The sequence below is a fragment of the Salvia miltiorrhiza genome, chromosome 1 (assembly GCF_028751815.1).
Source record: "Salvia miltiorrhiza cultivar Shanhuang (shh) chromosome 1, IMPLAD_Smil_shh, whole genome shotgun sequence".
Taxonomy (NCBI): Eukaryota; Viridiplantae; Streptophyta; class Magnoliopsida; order Lamiales; family Lamiaceae; genus Salvia; species Salvia miltiorrhiza.
Genome location: NC_080387.1, coordinates 65,270,263 through 65,291,776, shown reverse-complemented (window position 1 = coordinate 65,291,776; position 21,514 = coordinate 65,270,263). Strand labels below are relative to the sequence as shown.

The following is a 21,514-nucleotide window of genomic DNA, read 5'->3' as shown; positions in this document are numbered from 1 at the left end:
CTCCCCTTCTCTCACAACACAAAACACACACAAGTTCCAAACTCAAATCTTGTTCGATTTTTCATTTGTTCTCATTTGTAAATCATTAGCAGCTTATTGCATAAGCAATTACAAAGTCCATATACTGAGATGAATGTATGAGTTTGATGAATGTATGAATTTGTTGGAATTTTCAAAATGATATGCAATGATAGATATTGAGCTCATGCTGAAAGGAGACAATAAAAGATGAATTTGTATGAGCTTGAGTGTAAAACTTGATGGACGACTTGCTGGAAATTGGATGATAAAAGAGACGGCAGAGAGAGGGGGAGAGGAAATGTAGGCAGAGAGAGAGGGAGAACATGGATGACATGGATTAAAAAATAGAATATGAAATGATATGGATTAAAAAAAATAAAATTTAAATTACACTGTGTCATCCGGCGAGCCACGTCACATTTCTGGTGACCGGAAAATAGATGCAGGATATATTTGATAAAACTTTGATACTTTGAGGGTTTACAGAGCATTTGGAAACTTTCAGGGTATTTTTGATAAAACGGGAATAGTTTAAGGTTTAATATGATATTTACCCTAAAATAATTTATTGTAGAAACTGCGGATCGTAAATCAGCACAATATAGTCCAAAAGCTAACAAACATATTCTATTCTACACACAACCCCACAAAATATTGCACACACACACCACAACCGACCCACCCCACTTTCTAGTAGCTCACTGAAAATTCCACGCCCACTCAAATGCCACTCAATTTTACACAACACACGTAATTTATTTTCATTTTTTTTCTTCTTATATGTATTTAAAAAATAATGACCAAGAGTTATCAAATTTATTAGTTAAGGTCTAATCAAAGCGTCACCGTCTCTTTTCTCCTTTAATGCCTTGAACTTAATCGGATATACTATAAAATTAATAAATAAAACCTTGAACTTTATGTAATTAAAAATTTGATGATCTTAATTATAATTTCTGAGGTATAAGAGCTATAACTGAATGAAAAATGAACATGAAAAAGATTAACGTCAACGTTCAACATGCCCCCAATGAAACATCTAAACATTATGAATTTTTATACGTAAATAGTGATGAGGTTTAAGGTTCAAATTCAACTCTCTCCCTTCCACAAATTAAAAAAAAAAGGAAAAAGAAATATATATATACAACATATTTGTCACATATATATTAAGAAATATATTGTATATTCGTCCCGTGAAATAATCTAATATTTCATTTCTTTGGTACCAAAATTAGGGGTGGAGCAAAATACCGAAAAATCGGTATACCGCACTTACCGTACCGAAAAAATACCGAAAATACCAAAATTTTGGTATACCGAAAATTTTCGGTACGGTATTGTACCGTACCGAAAATTTTCGGTATGGCAACGGTATCATTTTTCCCATACCGCGGTATACCGATACATACCGATACCGTGGTATATGCCGAAAAATCGGTATATACCGTTGTTTCGGTATATACCATGCTACGATATATACCGTGATATCGGTATATACCGAAAAAACCCATATACCGTCAGAATAAATTATATATATATATATTTAATTAGTGGTAAATTATTAAAAAGTTTTTTTCATAATTACTAAAAAATTAATGACAACTTATAAAATATATATTTATTAATAATTACAAACATGTAAATAAATTGAATAAATATAAAATAAATTGCATCTATGTTATTTAACTAAAGGACTTTGAAAAATATACAAGTATATTATATAACTATACAAGTATGAGCTACATATATATCTATATTTATATGTCTACATACTATAATTCTAATTCTAGAATAACTATATCTCTAGAATAAGTTACATTCATGTTATATATTAAATTAACTAATAGATAATAATAATAAGTCATAAGTAAATTTTGAAAAGTAAATAAATTGAGTAAATATAAAACTCAAGCAATAATTACAAGATATACTAGGTTATTGATTAAACTAGAATATCAATATATAGTCAATTATAATATATAACTATATAAGTGTGAGCTATATAGTTATATTATAATGTAGACTATAACTATAATTTTAGAATAAGTTAATTTTATGGATGTAAAGTAAACAAATCGAATTGAAGCGAATATTACTGAATTTGATTCACATTCGTAAAAATAATTTCATATTCCAATGGTTACTCGAATATCTTTCAAATTTTATTTGCTATTCATATTCTATTCGTACACTGATTCGCGAATATTCGAATCGAATCAAATATCCGTTTCAATTGTTTACAAGTATATTTTAAACATTATAAATTGAAATAGTACTTCATACTATTTCATTTGACTTCTTACTATTTAATTCAAAAGGAGCAAAAATGAGATTTTTTTCTCCCACCGAAAGCGGAACTTTTGACCCACCGAAAGGCACGCTTCGTTGAAACCGAAAGCTTCAAAGTTCACGCCGGGCCGCTGCTGCTGTTCGCCGGGCCCCTGCTTCGCTGCTGGTTCGCTGCTGCTGTTCGTTGCTGCTGTTCCGGTGAGCCCGCTGAGCGTGCGTGCGTGACTTTTGCTGCTGTTGTTCTCAGATCCCGTTCGTTGCTGTTCGCTGTTGTTCGCTGCTGCACTCCGTTCGCTGCTGCACTCCCGCTGACACTCCGTTCGCTGCTGCTGTTTCAGACCGTCAGCCAGCCATCGCCGCGCTCGGAGCAACCTAGCCGGCCCGCTTCTGCTGATGCTCTCCTCACGCGACTCCGGCATCAGTCGGCTAAGGAGGGGCCGCCGCGTCACTTGCCTCAAGCCCGGCATTGGTCTCCGGACGTCCCGTTCGCTGCTGCTGTGCTTATTGGTCGCCTGCTCCAGAGCCTGCATCGCCGCCTGCATCTGCACCGCGCCGCCCCACCCTTCCGGCTCACCCTTCCGACGGATGGCCACCAGTTCGCCGATCATCGGTCGAGACAAGGGGGGTCTTAACCTTCCCCCGGTTTCTTCCAACTTTGATATTCGAACTAAACCTGATCTCTCCCATGGTATGCGTCTGCCTCCCAGGGGGTCGGGTACTGATTCCGACGCGGTTGCCGTCGGAATGCGATCTACTGGTAATTCATCAAATCTGACAGATAACCAACCCACCCAGATTCTCACTTATTCCGACATCGTTAGCATCTCCCCTAAGAATGACGATAGAGTTTCTTATGCCGAGGCTACTGGCAAGAAGCCGGTGAAAATACAGGATTTGGCTGCTCACATTTTTCATGATCTGCGGCCTACTAAGGAGGGCGATCAGTTCTCCCTCAAAATACCGAAGGATCTATATCTTAAGGAGATTAAGGCCTTTGAATTTGCTTTGACAGGACGTTTGTTTCTTCAGAAAGGAGACAAACCGAGATCAACTTTGGAACTAAAGTGGGAACTTCAGAGATTATGGAGTTTAGCCTCTGATTGGCAACTAATTCCTTTGGGAAAAGGTTTTTTCACTCTCCGATTTACTACGTCTGAAGATAAGGCTACAGCAAAGGGAAAGGCAGTTTGGGAGCTCTCAAAAGGGCTCCTCCGACTCCGTGAATGGACTCGAAATTTTGATCCTTTCAAAGAGAATTCCCCTTTGGCGGACGTTTGGGTTCGCATACACTATCTGCCGATAGAATACTGGAACCCACAGGTTATTTCTGGAATTGGCAGATATTTGGGTCACCCCTTAAAGATCGATGGAGCGTCGGCACGACGTGACTTCGGACAATTCGCTAGAATCCTTGTGGAAATCGATATGTCGCAAAATCTACCTTCTACTCTTTTAATTGATGGTGAGGATACATCATTCCATATTGAATTTGTCTTTGAAAATTTGCCTCTTTACTGTCGTCGTTGCAAAATAACTGGGCATTCTCAAGAAACATGTCGAAAAAAGCGACGTGTGGAGCCGGTAGCTATTCAGGAAAATCTGACGGCTGCTCCTAACAATCAGTCTGGTGTGGTGACTCATAAACAATGGCACATTGTGGAGCAGGGCAAGAAGGTTGTTGTCCCAATCGTGCAAACAACGGGGGAACAGCAGAACACTTCTGGTTTTGGCCATTTGGCGACGGGGGTGCAGCAGCATGATTTCCATAATGAAGGCCATGAGATGGCTGGCAGTAACCCAGTTCTGGATTCCAAGAGGGTTGACGATCATGGCTCTGAGGAGATAGCGTTATACGAGCCGGAGGCAGCGGTGTTGGTTTCGGTTGATCAGGAGCTTCATAAGACGACTGGTAGTGAGGACGAGGTGGACGAGGAAATTGAGATGGAGACGCCGGCTGGGGATCCGACTGAGATTGTTACGGCTTCTGCTGATTTGGATGAAGCTCGCCATTCTAAGCAAGCTGGACAGTTGGTTAGTCAGCAGGCTAAAAAACTGGATGGTGATTTGGGTGGGCAAAGCAAAGACTCGCACACTACTGCTCCAGAAGATATTGATAGTCGTATCAGTCGGTTAGAGGCGCAGGTTAGCCAAGGAATGCAAATGCTTGTTGAGCAAGCACCGCCTAAGCGACGGGGACGTCCTCCAAAAGGTATGGAACGTCCGCGCGTTCCACAGAATCAGGAAGATAGCATAAAAAGCCGCCTCAGAAATGCGGAGGAAATGGGTCAGAAGCCGAGGGACTTCGTCATTGATCATAGCGGAAGTGCTAGTTCGCGTGTTATGAATAATATCGCCACAGGCCGTTGGTCGGACGAAATGGAGGTGGACGATTTTTTGAATGGTTTTTAAATCGCTTTTTGCTTTGTTTCCTGTTTGACGAGCTCCTTTCCGAGTCTCGTGCCTCTAGTCTGCATTACTGTGCTTTCAAAGGCTTTTTTCTTTTTCTTTTTATAAAAAACCTCAATTTAATTAATTAATTTAATTCAAAATATGAAATACTTTCGTATGAATTGAATTTGAAATCAATGTTTTTAATGCTTTGATTAATATTAATTTTTATTTAAGTAAATATTATTTTTTTCTTTATTTTTCTTTATATCTATTTTATTCTTTATTTTTAAATACTTAATCGAGCATTATGATTTTTGAATCATATTTGATAACTAATCAAATCAAACAAAATATTCATATTTGTATTCGAGTTAATAACAAAATTTCGTATTTGAATATCAAAAATTTGAATTGAATACCAAACTGAACCAAAAATATTTGATTCATTTAATTAAGGGAAAAAATATAATTATGTCATTTTTCTAATATAAATAAAAGCAATTAATATCAAACAATGAAATACTTACTATATTTTCATTAAATTATTATTCAATACTCATTAAATCCTTGAATATAAATAAAAACAATATAATGCATTATTTAACAATATATCTCATAAAAAGATAAATAATAATATAACTATTTATTAAGTATTAGATACATAATATATATAATTTCATTGTTATCTAAGTTGATAATTTAACTTAATTATAGTGTACTAAAATAATTTTAAAAGTTATAGGGTTACGTATATATTATGTTATATATAATAAAAAACTATATACGTATTATATATTACATATATTGATATTAATACACCAATAATTTCGATATACCGTAAGGTACGGTATACCGACTTTCGGTATGATATACCGCACTATCGGTACGACAACGGTATGGAAATTCTCATACCGAAATTTTCGGTATGCCGATCTTCGGTATACCGAAAAGTACGGTATGGCAACGGTATGAAAATTCTCATACCGCAATTTACGGTATGGTATACGGTATGACGGAAAATTTTCGGCATACCGTACTGATCCACCCCCAACCAAAATTATACCCCATACACTTCAATATGCTTTCAAGAATTTTGAATTTTTAAGATTAAGTTGATTTTGGTGAGTATAATAAAAAGATAGTATTGAGGTTGGAAAATGGCGTGTAAATTTTGGCTTTTTGATCTCTTCATATGCAAAAGAGGGAATGAGACTATACTAGTGGGATGAGAGGGACTTTCAGGTTTGACTGAGCTTATATATAAGCTCCTTAAAATAATTTATAATTTTTTAAAAAATTTATAAATATGTGAAAATTATTTTGATAAAATAACCTCTTAATATAAGTTCTAAGAACTTATAAACTTCTCAATAAACAAGTTCTCCAACACTATATATACCATTTGAATTTTATATCTCTTTAATCATTATTTTTTTGATGTATGTAACTAACAATTTTCTCTTTCTAACTTATAAGCTCAATTATTCATACATTTGGATAATTTATAAGCTTTTAAATTATAACATCTTATAAACTATTGAAGCTTAGAAGTTCTTTAAAATAAGCTTAGTCAAACATACTTTTAATACATGAGAAAAATCAAATTTTTGAAGATTTCTCAATTCTTTAATTGTTTTACCTAATTTTAAATTTTTAATACTCCATCCGTCTCGCGAATCTTTAGTCAATTCTTTTCGGCACGAAAATTAAGAAAATACTAGTATTTAGTGTATTAAGTGTGGTAGGTGAAAAAAATGAAAATGTGAATAAAGGGATTTTTTTTTTGCCATATAAGGAAATGACTCAAGATTCGTACGTGGGACAGCCGAAAAAGAAAAGCGACTAAAGATTCGTGGGACGGAGGGAGTATATATATATATATATATATATATATATTTTTTTTAATTATTGTAATTCTCAAATTTCAAATTTAATGATATTTTTATTTTAAAATTTAAAATTTATTTCAATTTTAAAATGCATTTAAATTAGAGAAAGGAGGAGAAATAAAAATAAAATTTTTAGAGCTCATTTTAAAGTCCATTAGTGTAGAGTAATGGCTCTTAACTCTTAAGTGAATTCACCCTCTTAGAGATCCCAAATCAAGGAGCTATTTAGTGTGGATGCTCTTAGGAAACCATTACAAACTCGAATTACTTTGTGAAGAAAAATGTCTTCTAGTATTTTCTTTTTAGTAACGAGTAAAATTCACGATCACTACTTGAGTTATATTTTGGACAAATCATCTTATCATATAATAACTTATAAATTACACAATTGAGATAAATTATTTATTTAAAAAATTAAGTGTAACAAATTCAACTTAAAACTTCTAATTGAAATTTCGAACATTTTAGTTACATTAAAGAAGTACATAACACATTGTGTTAATAATCTCAACATTCACGCTAAATTTAATTAAAATTTTAAAGTAGTATTATTTTTTGCCCCTTTCACTTTTTAGTTAATTTTCAATAGTGAGTTTGAGTCAATCTTCTAATTGAAATTAGATCATGGATTATTGGTAATAAAAGTATAATTTATTATAGAAGAACAAGAGATTTTAAAAAAAAAAAACACTTGGAGTCGGCTCTTTTTGTACTTTTAGGGCTCGTTTACTTGACAATATGCAATTAGACTTGATTCGTTTAGTTTGAAGTATACCCTCTATTCACAATAAATGTGGTGTGGAAGAGAGAACACAAATTTTAAGAAAATATTGTATAAAATTGAGAAACGATTTTATCGAATTGATTAGTTAGGTAACAAATAAATGATTTGTGGGTTTTTGTAATATTGTGTATCAATAAGGTACTCCCTCCGTCCCACGAATCTTGAGTCAATTCTTTTCGGCATGAAAATTAAGAAAGTACTTATTTAGTGTGTAAGTGTGGTAGGTGAAAAAGTGAAAAAGTGAAAATGTGAATAAAGGGAAATTTTTTTGCCAAAAAAAGAAATGACTCAAGATTCGTGGGACGGCCGAAAAAGGAAAGTGACTCAAGATTCGTGGAATGGAGGGAGTAAAATATATGAGTATATGTTCTAAAATAAAAAGATCATATTTATTGTGGACGAACGAAAATGGCAAAAAGACCACACTTATCGTGGACGGATGAAGTATTAAATTATCTTATTTATAAATACTCCCCCCGTCCCATTGATCTTGTCCCGTATTCCTTTTTTGTTTGTCCCATCATCTTGTCCCATTTCTATAAATAACCCTCCTACTTTATCACTTTATCACTTTATCACTTTATCATTTTCTCTCTCCTACTTTATCTCCTTTTCTCTCCTTCTTTCTCCTACTTTATCTACACACTTAACACTACTAATACTCTCCTTAATAACCGTGCCGAAACCAAATGGGACAAGCCCAATGGGACGGAGGGAGTACATTATAGCGGGAGAGTGAAATTTTAATAATTTAATATATTATTTCCTCCGTCCACGAACATTGTATGTATATAACTATTTTCGTCCGTCCTCAAAGATTGTGTGCTTTCATTTTTTGGATACTATCCCTTATATTTTAAACCTTATGAATACTTAATATTTTACAAAATACCCAACCATTTAACACATTAACTTTGAGGGGACCCTTTCTCCACTCAATTTTAGTGGACACTCTTTTATACACTTTATACACATATCTCGATTATTTATTAAAACTTGGGTTTGTTGCCTATAAATACACGAATTATACAAAAATTTTGATTTTTAACATGATATTTTTTTTAGTCAAAAAATACATAAACTTTAAACTGTTGAAATTTGACGTGAGTCCAAATGTTTGCTGAACAATAACTTGATTGTTTGTGTGGAGTTCGATGGGCAATTCGAAGGTATCATTGGAAACCTCTTGATGATAGCTATTTAATGATACTTATATTGTTGGGTGTTCATCTGAAGTAGTCGAAATAAAAAATATAGAGTTTCATGACATCAATTTTCATGTCATTTTCCACCACTATCGATGACCAAAATTCAGCATTATAAATATCATTAGAAAGATAACTTTAAGAGCCCTCTAATGATATCTTCAAGTTTCCCATCGAATTCCAAACAATCAAGTTATTAGTCAATAATACTCCTTTCGTTCACAAAAAATAGCCAATTTTTACCATTTTGGGATGTCCACAAAAATTAGTCTATTTCCATTTTTAGAAACTATTTATTTTTCACTCACAATATAATTAATTATCATTACAAACACTACTTCTTAAATGAGACTCTTTCTCAACTCACAATACAATAATTATTTTTATTAAAATCTATGTTGTCTTTTACTAGGACTATTTTTTGTGGACGATTGAGTAAAAATTTATGTAGTACTATTTTATACCCAAAACATATATTCGGCTAAAAACTAATTAAAATTTGGATATAATTCGTGTCTTTATAAGTAATCAACCCTTAAAATTTGTAATCTGCACTTCACCATAAAATTTTTATGAATAAAGGAAGTAATTTATATTAAGAAAATATAATTTAAATTATGACAAAATGTAATTCCCGTCCAATTTGAACGAGTTACTCGAATATTAGTATTATTGGAAGCATATTAGGTAAGTAAGCTATCGTATTTATTGGGTCTTTATTAAACGAGAGTATTGCAACTTGGCATATATACTAATTTTTGTTTGTATATATGGAAAATAAAGTAATACCTACGTAGGAATATATTAAAATCGAGACAAACAACTTGGAGGATCGGCATCTTAACTGAGAAATAAGCTTTAAAATGATAATAAAAACACTTAATAATGGAATAACTAAATTTAAATAGACAAATTTAGAGGACATTAAAAAATAGGAAAATAAAAATAAAAAAGATTCTGTTTCCTCAGTCGTTGTGGATTCTGTTTTACTTCCGAGAGCTTACTCCTAAATTCCAAAATAAAATTTCTAATTTCCATTTCTTTTAATAGCGTGGTAGGTAAAGTGACAATATTTATTTTTCTTTTATAAATACCATGCTCTCACACAAGTTTTTCAATCAAGTCCCTTCCCTCTCTCCCTCTCTCTCTCACACACACACATAAAACAGAAACACACAAGCAGCGCCAGTAATCACCATCGCCACCCACTATGCCATCGGTCCCCGGGAAACTCGTCTGCGTCACCGGCGCCGGAGGCTTCATTGCTTCGTGGCTAGTTAAACTCCTCCTCGAGAAAGGCTATACAGTGAGAGGAACCGTCAGAAATCCAGGTAACATTGCTGAATTATTGCAAATAATGTTTTAGATTTTTGCATCGAATTTGTTTGTTTATGTATTTTATTTTTCCAGATGATCCAAAGAATTCACATTTGAGAGAGCTCGAAGGAGCGGATGAGAGGCTGATTCTGTGCAGAGCTGATCTCAACGTTTATGAGAGTTTGCGCGAGGCCATTAATGGTTGCGACGGCGTCTTCCACACGGCGTCGCCCGTCACCGATGATCCAGTAAGTTTGTTGAATCGGTTCATTTCTCTCTCTTAAGCTCGTATTCTGCAATTGTGTGTGTGTGTGAGAGAGAGAGAGGGAGAGTCTGAATGTTTACGTCGCAGCGATTTTTCGGTGGGTGGCGGTGGGTGGTTGGTAGTGGGCATAATTGAATTTGACGTGTGTAGAAGAGTGACGGTGAAGCGAATTTTAAGAAGTTTGCTGCTTCTGTTTCTGAGTTTTGAATTTTGTTGGGATTTCACAATCTTTTTGTTAAGTAAGATAATCGTGTCTTTTCCACTCGCAAAGGAAAAGTATAAACCAATTTAAGAAAACCACTTTATATCCAACACGACACATTTGCTATTTTAGTGGATTGAAAATTCTCGAGTGTAGAAACATTATTATAAAGCAGAATGAAAAAGGCGAGATTCCGAAATCCCAATAATCATACAAGAATGTCCCAATCTTACATATCTGTACGTATAGTATAGATTTTCAAATAGCATGAAGACAATTGTCGTGATCAATGTGTGATGGATACGACGTAAATATCACGTCACTTACCCAACTTTTTTATAAAAGTATTAATAAAGTGGTTTTGGTCCGTATCACCACCTAATTCACGAGGTTATCTCTTACGATCGTGTGTACACTATATGCTATATTATTTAGATTTCGTATATTCTACACATGTACTAGTTACAAAACTTTGATTTTTTACCTACTGTATTAATTAATAATTTATAAGTATGTTGACAATAAAGGAACAAATGGTGGAACCCGCGGTTAACGGCGCCAAGAATGTGATACGCGCGGCGGCGGAGGCGAAGGTCCGCCGTGTGGTGATAACCTCCTCAATTGGTGCAATTTACATGGATCCCAACAGAGACCCTGAACAAGTCGTTGACGAGACTTGCTGGAGCGATCTTGAGTTTTGCAAAAATACAAAGGTTTGTATTCTATTCATTCAAAATTTAGATTTAGAAATGACTCATTGAAAAAAGAAATGTTTATTTCTAAAAAGGCAACTTTATACCATACATACGCCTGTAGATATATTTTCTTAACTTTAATCGCTTGCCTACTTCTGACCATGATGTATTGTCTCCTTAGTGACTTCTGAAGTCTCTATCAAGTTAGGTGTTAAGCAAATTGACATATAATAATAAGGATTAAATTAATGAATAATAGTGTATCTTGCATGGCTTTATTATTAGGCATAAAAAATTCATAATAGCGCTGGCTTTTCCAAATTGGAGTTGGAAATTTCAAGAAATCAGTTGGTGGTGGAGGCTTATGCATAACAATTTGCAGCGAATGCCGATAATTTAATGAATCCCACGTCATAAACTCATCTTTGTGTACGTGTAGAACTGGTACTGCTATGGCAAAGCTGTGGCGGAACAAGCTGCGTGGGATGAAGCTAGGGAATTGGGGGTGGATTTGGTGGTGCTCAACCCAGTTTTGGTGCTTGGCCCATTGCTCCAACCAACTGTGAATGCTAGTGTCCTTCACATACTCAAATATTTGACTGGCTCAGCCAAGACTTACGCCAACTCCATTCAAGCCTATGTCCATGTCAAGGATGTGGCGTTGGCCCATATCCTCTTGTACGAGAACCCCGCCGCCACGGGGCGCTACCTCTGCGCCGAGAGCGTCCTCCACCGTGCTGATGTAGTGGAGATTCTTGCCAAGTTCTTCCCGGAGTATCCCATACCTACCAAGTAAGTTTCGTCGTCTTTTAATTGGTTGTGGACTTAGTCTTTTTCGTGGAGTAGGTAAGCATGAATACTAACCACTTTGATAAAAATCAAAGGATGCTTCTTGGTAACACGTTTATAGTTGGCTTGAGCAATATTTGACCTAAGATTTTAGTGCCTTGGAATTTTGGAATCATATATAGTTGCATGCTTAATTGGATGCAATCATTCATAGTCAAGGAACAAGATCATAAATTTGACTTTATTTGTCATTACACCCGTTGACTAATTCATCGCCTCGATCGATTCAGTATTTGGTGTGGGTCAAATGGCATGTTGATCGACTTTAATCGTTACTAGTAATCAAATTAAGTTTATCTTCCCAAGAATTGCACCAACATATATAATCCTTTTTGGTTATCCAATCATCTAACTAAAGCATATCAAAGTTTCTTGTGGGCAATAATCATCATTGAAAAATTATACTTGAAGAAATAAAAAAGATGCACCTGTTTTTTGTGGAGCTTAAGAGTTTTCACCAACTCTGAGGTCACTATCAAAAATGGACCCTGACCAACCCCCAAAATCCATCAGTGTTAATCCATTATGGTTTCATACTTTCTCACTAACTTTTCCTTTTATCATAGTGGGGTAACCCTTTTTGCTACAGAATAAAACTAAATTATTTATATTTTTCTTTCCACTAATTATTGTTTTCTGTTTTCGGCGGGATAAATAATTATTTCTCATTTTATGTCTTTCTATCTTGAAACAAATATATTTTAAAAAGAAAATTAAAAATCCGGCCTCGGCATGAATTTTCAAGCCTTTTAACTTTGACTTTGAAATTAAGAGAAGCAAAAAAATAATATACTAATAGTTTTTCCGTAGGTGTGGGTAAAGGGGTCTCACGCAAGTAAGCGTTAAAAATGGGATAAAGATAATATTTTTAGTTCCCATTTTTTTGAAGAGTAGTATGCATGCAGTTGTAGTTGTTTGTGTACACCATCAATGATTAATTTATTATCTACACCTTTTCTAATATGTATATAATTTATAATGATGCAGGTGCTCTGATGAAAAAAACCCAAGAAAGAAACCATACAAATTCTCAAACCAAAAGCTGAAGGATTTGGGGCTTGAATTCACACCAGTGAAGCAAAGTTTATACGACACAGTTAAAAGTCTTCAAGAAAAAGGCCATATTCCAATCCCAACTCAGACTGAGGAACCCATTCGTATTCAGTCTTAGCCTATTAGGCCAAAATCTAGAATTAAGCCCACACCAGGTCATAATCTGGGCCCAATTCTTGAATATATGTGGTCTATGTTGGCAATTTAGAACAACTATATAATGTCATTTTTTATTTTTCCTTTTATGTTTCTTTGTAAAACAAAAAAAACAAGTTGAGAAAATGCTGATTATTAATGCATAATGACATTATGTCAACGTATTCCATCAACGAAAGGCATTTTCTAGGTGGATTTATGAATGCTAGTCGACAAGAAATTTGCACAATATTAACCATGTCGTGTAAATAATAATAATAATAAGAAGAAGAAGAAGAAGATTCTGTTTCATTCACCGTTCTCTGAGAATGTCGCAAATGACATTTTTAAAGATCAACACCACCTTTTCATATATCAAGTTAGGTGAAAGTAACACACACGAAATCATATCAATGTTGTACTAGTACTTTCGTGTTTAATGTAATCTGTTTTTCTCACTTGTATAATAGAAAGAAAATAAATACATTTTCCCATTTTGTAGTATTGGACCAGTCAATTTGTTTTTCAAACGAGTACAGAACTTAAATCCTCTAGAAATTATTTATTGAATAATGACGAAAGGATTAAAAATTTGCTGATGATAATGCTAGTAATAAAAATTGTAAAGTTACTGTATATTGTAATTATAAACACATGAAAAATATGCATTAAGAAGTAATGTTGCAAAATGGGGGTCGGGCAGGCCCATAGAGATATATACATCTGACCCGACCCAAATAGGCCAGCCCAAGATCTCATTTGATGAAACATGCAAGGGCTGGAATAAAAGATGAAACATCCTACTCCAATATTATTACCACTCATTTCTCTGAAGAAAGAAAAACAAAAAGAAGAAGAAAACGACGATGGGCTTGAGTTCAAAGATGATCAGTTGTTCTTGTTTGAGGTAATTGCATGTTAGCTATGTCCTGTCTAGGTAGGCTAGCATTCTCCTCCTGCCTATCCGACAACGCGATAAGGTGAGACCCCTCCTTGTTCTTACGGATCACCAAATACGCGATGCTGGATAGGTAAACGAGCATGGCCAAGACCCCCAACAGTCCACAAAACACGATGCCCACGATGCTCAGTCTGCTATGACGGAGGGAAGTCACTAGCTTTTCAGCTAGGTAGAAGATGTTGATGCCCATGATCAAGAAGCCGATGATCCAAGTAGTGGCTGCAATCTGTGTCACCCGAAAGACATGATGTTAGCTGCTCTAGCTTCACATGGATATCACAAATGTGGTCACATTTAACATTTTACAACAAAAATTCCATTTTAGAAGGCTAAAACTGCAGCCACCGTACTATTTTTGGACAAATTTCATTCAACCAGGCGTTCCAGCTTGGCCATAACATTACATGGCGATATATACAGGAGCATGTCCAATGCGATCATAGTTTTGTAGACTTGATCAATGCAGCTATTGTATTTGATATCAAAGTTTTTAACTGATCATAGATTACTGACTTCAAATGTTGCCGTCATGCCCTAGAAGAATAAGTTTGCATGCATAAACATAGATATGAAGTTGGAGAAAATAATGAGTTCTTACAGCAAATGAGTTGACATATAAGCCCATCTTGGTCTTGCAACTTGTGAACTTCAGAAGCGGAATTAGTGCAAAAGGAAGTTCGAACGATAAGATCATCTGCAACAGACCAGTGAGAGTGTTTAATACTCCAGAAAAAAGAAAAAACAGATATTGCGACCACAAATAAGGAATCAATCCAACTATTCCTCAAAAGCCAATTCTCCATCCCAAGAAATTTTGTCAAACTTATTGTTCATTTTACTCATTTTTCCCAAATACGGAACACTCTGCTAGTACAGTGTTCATATTGTTCACCTAAAATAGGTGTTGATAGATAAAATGCCAAGTAGTTACAACTTTTTTCTGAAGTAGGGGATGATAATGTACATTAGGTATGGGAGTATCTTACCGATGCTATGATGATCAAGTTTCCAGCCCCAGAAGCTCCACCGATAATTGCTACAATTAAACTAGGAACAATTGCTAAACATCGAGTTAAAAAGTTCCTAATCCATGGCTTCAGCCGCAAGTCAAGGAATCCCTGGACAAAACAGATACAATAGGTGCCAGGAGACGAAGGTTAGTAAGGCATCTAAAATTGCAAATGATGGATTCAAGAATACCATATATCAGCTAGTTTCACCAACATACTGCGATTCCTTTCACAGAAATAAGCATGATTGAAGTTCAAGCGCTAGAAGTATCAGAAAGTTGAATAGCTTCTTCTAAAAGGTCATATGGTACTTTGATTGTTCAGTCATTTAATATGCCAAAACAAGCAAAGCTTAAAGTGAGGATATATAACTCAAATGGAAATAAAAGGAGATTGATGGGATCAAACCTGCATAACATACTGTCCAGCATATGTTCCCGTTATGGTCGAGCTCTGTCCTGATGCCAGCAAAGCAATTGCAAAAAGCTTGGAACTCCAACTGCCGAGAACATTCTGTGAACAATAAATCCAACATTCACAGAAACATCAGAGAATATTTATAATACATATAACATTAAATTGAAGAGATAAATAAATCCGCACCTTAAGTAAAAAGGAAGCTTCATTCAGGTCCAAGCTCTCGCAGCTTTCAAGCTCCTTTGAGTTAAGATTCGGTGAATTGCAAACAGCCCCGCTAACTGAGATAACTGATATGTTGATGAAGAAGGCAACCAGTAAGGCGAAGCCACTTTCTATCATGTAAAATCTGCATGCCTCCTGTACAAGTCAGCCAATCTTTTAATACGCAGATGCAATATGTGATCTAGCAAGCAAGATAACTAAGAAAAATTCTTTCATAAAAGAATTTTGACCCATATTACTTGTTCTTATCAACACTTTATGAGAAAGATAACAAACATATTTCATATGCTATTAGGAGACATATATCAGGAAAGAAACAAGATGATTTGTCCCACATCTTTTGTATATAATCTTCTTACTTTGATACCACTGACAGATCGTGGGATTTTCCTAGAGAGCACCAATGCTGAATGGAGGAAAAGATTGTGCCTGCAGCCAATAGGTAAAAATATCAATCAGAAACTCTGAAATAGGCCAACTAATTGTGGATTGAGAAGATATATGCGCAATGAAACTTACGGCATAACCATAGCACCGAGGAGTGAAATAGCCAGCTTAGTAGCTCCGCTCCCCTTAAGTTGGGGAACAAAAAGGCCTTGTAAAACTTCCGATGAGTTGGGCTTTGCATAACCAAGTTCAGCAAAGAAGCAGCCAGCAATTGTTAAGACAAGGAAAGCGATAAAAATCTCAAGCTTTCTCACCTGGCAAGTCATGCCTAGATTTAGAAACACAGTACATATGAATCTAACGATTCCTTTTTAATCTACTTACAACAACAGTTAGAAAATATTAATTATATGAAGATGAAAGAACAGCTAAATACCCCGTATTGCTGCAGCAACAGAAGAACCAACGTACTAAGTCCTGTTATAAGCACACCGCACCACAGTGGAATATTGAAAAGCATGTTCAGAGCAAATGCTGTTCCAATAACTGGTATAATGGAAACGAAGCGGAATTAGAAAAGAAACTGAAGAAGGGACTCTTGAAGAAAAAGTGCATAACTAAGCATGATCAAAAGATTGACTCTATTATTATGCAAACATGGGCATTCTTTACAGGCAAAGAGCTGCAACTCATATACGAAAATACTGGCTGCCGAATTTCTTAAAACAAGTAAATCATCAAAATGAGCTGTTCTGTTAGAGCCATTGACGTCAGGAGGTCTTCACATATTCCCTCTTCTACTCATTGGAGACCAAGATACAGAAAATCTTTTGGATATGAATCCTAAAATATGCATTTCAAGTATTGTTTTTCACATGCAGAGAGTAGTTGGGATATACATTTATTGGCTTAGTTGAATTGTGCCATTTGACACAGTTTATTTTTTCTCTTAAGAACCAGTTGGGGGAAAGAAATAGAAACCACAAAAGCACAGGGCCAATGGAATGGTCTAGTCTTCTAACTTAATCTGTAATCTCACAATCACAAAACGTGAAACCATAGCATGATAAGACAGTTACAAAATAAGTCTAGATACAACAAACAAAACAAATTCGGCTCATATTTACAAAAAAATATCAGCCAGATAGAAGGCATGATAAATAGCCTAAAGAATAGGTTCAGGGCTCATTTTTCACATCCAGCAAAAGCACACACAGACAATGTTTTGTTCCAGGAACCCAACCTTCAGGAATGTCACATGCAACTATGGCTATTTCAGCAAGAATCCACAAAATAAAATTTGGGACTCTTGGGTATTCCTTTCGACAGTGCTCAGCTAAATGCTTTCCTGCACAAAGAAAAGTATGTTACAAGCCAAAGCATACAAGCTAAGCATTACAAAAGAACAGATTTCACTTCCATTATAACATAAAGATGAATAGTCAAAGGAAGTACGAACCTGTAACAACTCCTAGGTTTGCTGCGAGAGATTGAATAATAAGGGCCGCACATGAAGCAAGCAATATGATCCAAAGTAGCTGTGATCAAGAGAATGTACACCGGCAAAGTTAGGTACATGGAAGAATTTATACAATCTCGTATGAATTCTACTAGGTTCTTAATAGTCCTTTTTTTCCTTTTCAAGGACAATCCACATGCTATTATGTTATTTCACATTGGAACATATGGAAGCCCACAATACTTAGTAGTAGAAAATAAAACATCACGTGTTTGATTAGACTCACTCCATACTTATACTGAGCTCCGGCCTGCAGATCCGTCTGAACTGTTGATGCAACAAATGGAGAAAGTTATTATCTATATATATAGTTAGTTGGCTCCAAACAAGATTATCTAGGCCTTACAATTTCCTGGATCAATATAAGCAATGCAAACAAGAAACCCTGGGCCGATATATGAAAACAAGTTCTTCCAGCTTTTATTCTGCAAAAGATTGTAACAAAGTGATAAAGATCAATAAAGAAACGTGGAGTTTGCAAGTCCTCGATAAAAATCACATCAAGCTGTGCTCTAGCTTAGTTCATTTGTAAGATCATTTGCTGCCTTTGTTGAATCAGAAATATCCCAAAACATAAACTGTCTAAGGTAAGCTATTACAATTTATGATTCCATATGTGGCAGAAGTGCAAAATATTGGGCTTGAACTAATCACAAACAGTTTGCAGCTGTAATTACAGAACTCACAGTTTACCTAATCATACTTTGAAACGAAAGCCGCACCGACTCGAAAACCACATCACATCACATCACTCAAACAACTCGTCAATGCAACCATTCACCAAATCCTAAATCGTAATTGGACCACAGAAATAACAACAAAAACGACGGCGACGACAATGTTTACAGAATAAGCCAGCTTGAAAACCAATGCAAAAAAGATGCATTAAATTGTGGAACACATTCATTGAGTAATTTAGACCTAAGAATAAAAAAAACAAACTGACATGAAGTGATGGAGGAAATGAAAAATAAGATGAATGCTCACCTCCGGCACAACAATCTGATCATATTCAATATTATCAATGAGCGACTCGTCGGGATGAGTTCTGCGGTCGGTGGTGGTCATAAACTGCGGCTGAACTGGCGGCGCAGCCATTTTCTCCTAACTCTGTTTCAAGAGACAGAGTTGAGTGTGTATATATATAGATATTCATGAAAACGAATTTGGCAATTAAGTGAAAATTTAGTAGTAAAGGAATTTCAGTGTCGAAATATGATGCATGCTATAAGTTAAAAACAAGACAAACATATTGTGAAGGAAACAAATACTGCTGTAGAATTAGGATTGCGTGAGTGTGCATGTGAAGAGAAAGAGAGTTGCCCAGATCCAATTACTAATGTTTGAGTAATTCAGACCGAATCTACGAAAATCAATGAGAGAAACACATAGGATTAGATTAAAGATGAGATTTTGGGAAAAAAGAGAGGTAGAGTGCTTACATTTTGACAGAAACAGTTTTCGAAGAATTTTTGTAACAGAGGTGTTTACTTTAAACTGGACACTTCCGCTGCACCATCTTATAAAGTATAGTGAGAGAGAGAGAGAAGAGGGAAGTCCAAGTCAAGACAAAATTCAACAAAGGGAAATTATATGGAGCCATAATTATGGCTGCCATAATACCCTTAACATTATATGGAAAATATTTGTGAATAAAATGTCCCAAAACTATTTTTGGATATGTTTTCTTAATTACCAATTATTCTTCATTCTATAATTAGATTTAAATATCTAACCAATTATATAATCTTCTTTTAAGCATGTTGATCTTAAAATTCTTCATTACAATTTACAACATTAATTTAGAGCGGTTTACTTTTAATTTTTTTTCTCTCTATCATTCTTTATCTTAAATATATTTTTTCTTATTTTCGCAACATTGTATTTTGAGAAAAACTATATATAATATACATCTTAAATGACACATGGAAATACATTTAATTTTAAAATATAACATATATATATATAAATATAATTTAAAATGAATAAGTTAGTTTCATTTAATGTTTTTAACATAGTAAAAAAAACTTTTGTGTTTTTTGGTTGATTTTTGTCATTTACTTGACGCCACAAATCGTGGCCTTTTCAACTTTTCTATCTCTCCTTTTTATTCTTTTTTCTTTCCCATATTGAATTATTTCTTAGTTTTGATTTATGAACTGTGCAATACATTTATATACTTATTTATTTACTTTGAAAAATGTTTTAATTTTAATTTTATAATATTAATATTAAATTATCCAAATAATTCTATAAATTTATTTCTTTATTATTATTCTAGAAGAAAATGAAATAAAAATAAATAAATTTTGATGATATATACGGAGTATCATATAAGTATAAATATGTTACAGAATATAAAAAAAATCTTGAAATGAAATTAATGAAATATAGATGGTGCTGATGATCATGACATAAAGTAAGTTAATTTTTTAATTATTTTTTTATTGATCTTCCAAAAAAATTGCTTTTATGTTGATCCATATTTCTCTACATATTTCTTTGAAATTGAAACTGACATATAGAAATTATAGTTAATTACAATTGGAGTTTAGGCGATAAAATAGTTTTGCTATGATTAAATATTTTACATAAATAAGATCAAATTACAAACTTTAGTTAGATACTTCCATGTTCGTAGATAGCTTAATATATTGGAATTGAATTGTTGAAATTTACTTTGAATTGATATAGGAATATTTAATAAAATAATGTGATTTAAATTAAAAAAATACTTATATTTATTATGTTCATAAGATATAAGAAAAGAGAAACATAAAATAATATATTCGAATGATATTTAATAAAATAAATTGAATACACAAAAAATTGAAAAAATAACACTTCTAAAAGGAATTTATCTAAAACCTATCAAATACTAGTTTAACTCGTTGTCATCTTACCTCCTCGTTACATGCAATCCTAAATAGAAAAAACAAGAGTAAAATTTTGGAATAGCCAAAATGGATCATAAAACACAAATTATGGCCACTCATTGAAAAAACATAAATTTTGGCCATTTTTATAGCTTTGGGACGTTTTTGCCCTTAATTGGGCGGACTGGGTAGGGTCAGGAGCGCGGGTCGCGTGCCGGGTAGGATCAGGCACGCGGGTCGGGTTAGGCACTTATGACACTATTAGTGCCATAAGTGCCAATGAAATTTTTTTTTACTCCCCCTGCCCTGTCTACCCCCCAGACCCCCGACCCCACTCACCCCCAAGCCAAAAACAAAAAAAAATTTACTCTCCCTAGATAAAAATAAATCAAATTTTACTTTTGTTATTTTATTTTATGGCACCAATAGTGCCATAAGTGCCAACGAAAATTCAAAATAAAATAAAGTAAAATTGTCTTTTTAGCACTTATGGCACTATTAGTGCCATAAGTGCCAAACATGCAGAACAAATATAGAAACAACAACATCATCTAAACCCTAAATGGAACATTTAAACCCTAAATGGATAATCTAAACCCTAAATGGAATATCTAAACCCTAGGGGAAGTGTTTAAAAAGTTCTTTTTGGCTTGGGGGTGGGTGGGGTCGGGGGTCTGGGGGGTAGACAGGGCAGGGGAGTAAAAAAAAATTTCGTTGGCACTTATGGCACTATTAGTGCCATAAGTGCCTAACCCGACCCGCGACCCGCGCTCCTGACCCTACCCAGTCCGCCCAATTAGGGGTATATTAGGCATATTGCCTAATTAATGGCCATAATTTGTGTTTTTTCAATTAGTGGCCAAATATTGTGTTTGCATGTTCAATGTGGCCATTTGACACCATTGTTTCAAAAAACAAAGCATTTTACATGTCAACTTATATATACTTCTCTATTACACTCTTATAATGCTCTAATATTTTCTCGAGTAAAACTACATCTTCTTAACACTCCTATTACATA

General features: G+C 34.5%; 2 protein-coding genes across 3 annotated transcripts; one reads left to right on the top strand and one right to left on the bottom strand.

Moving 5' to 3' along the window:
• Positions 1-9,468: 9,468 nt before the first annotated feature.
• On the top strand, positions 9,469-13,292 carry LOC131005060 (cinnamoyl-CoA reductase 1). Its single transcript, XM_057931854.1, has 5 exons — positions 9,469-9,913; positions 9,993-10,147; positions 10,894-11,079; positions 11,501-11,853; positions 12,898-13,292. The coding sequence occupies exons 1-5, from the start codon at positions 9,793-9,795 to the stop codon at positions 13,079-13,081; spliced, it is 999 nt and encodes a 332-aa protein (XP_057787837.1). The 5' UTR covers positions 9,469-9,792; the 3' UTR covers positions 13,082-13,292.
• A 420-nt stretch (positions 13,293-13,712) lies between these two features.
• Positions 13,713-19,220, bottom strand: LOC131005059 (metal transporter Nramp1). Of its 2 annotated transcripts, XM_057931853.1 has the most exons (15): positions 19,060-19,202; positions 18,889-18,980; positions 18,605-18,727; positions 17,964-18,042; positions 17,844-17,884; positions 17,558-17,636; positions 17,342-17,446; positions 16,535-16,644; positions 16,231-16,412; positions 16,071-16,140; positions 15,673-15,846; positions 15,478-15,582; positions 15,046-15,177; positions 14,658-14,753; positions 13,713-14,285 (listed from the first exon to the last, which is right to left on the bottom strand). In XM_057931853.1, the coding sequence occupies exons 3-15, from the start codon at positions 18,713-18,715 to the stop codon at positions 13,977-13,979; spliced, it is 1,593 nt and encodes a 530-aa protein (XP_057787836.1). In that variant the 5' UTR covers positions 18,716-18,727; positions 18,889-18,980; positions 19,060-19,202; the 3' UTR covers positions 13,713-13,976. The 2 variants fall into 2 exon arrangements, with proteins under 2 accessions (XP_057787836.1, XP_057787835.1); XM_057931852.1 differs by lacking the exon at positions 18,889-18,980 and having other exon boundaries at positions 19,060-19,220.
• Positions 19,221-21,514: the final 2,294 nt, after the last annotated feature.

Excerpts from the sequence above, each read along its gene's own strand:
- LOC131005060 (XM_057931854.1), top strand. The coding sequence starts at position 9,793 with ATGCCATCGGTCCCCGGGAAACTCGTCTGCGTCACCGGCGCCGGAGGC. Across the intron at positions 10,148-10,893 it reads CGCCCGTCACCGATGATCCA|GAACAAATGGTGGAACCCGC; the intron begins GTAAGTTTGTTG and ends TTGACAATAAAG. Across the intron at positions 11,854-12,897 it reads GAGTATCCCATACCTACCAA|GTGCTCTGATGAAAAAAACC; the intron begins GTAAGTTTCGTC and ends ATAATGATGCAG.
- LOC131005059 (XM_057931852.1), bottom strand. The coding sequence starts at position 18,715 with ATGGCTGCGCCGCCAGTTCAGCCGCAGTTTATGACCACCACCGACCGC. Across the intron at positions 16,645-17,341 it reads TGCATGTGACATTCCTGAAG|TTATTGGAACAGCATTTGCT; the intron begins GTTGGGTTCCTG and ends CCATTATACCAG. Across the intron at positions 14,286-14,657 it reads TATATGTCAACTCATTTGCT|ATTGCAGCCACTACTTGGAT; the intron begins GTAAGAACTCAT and ends CGGGTGACACAG.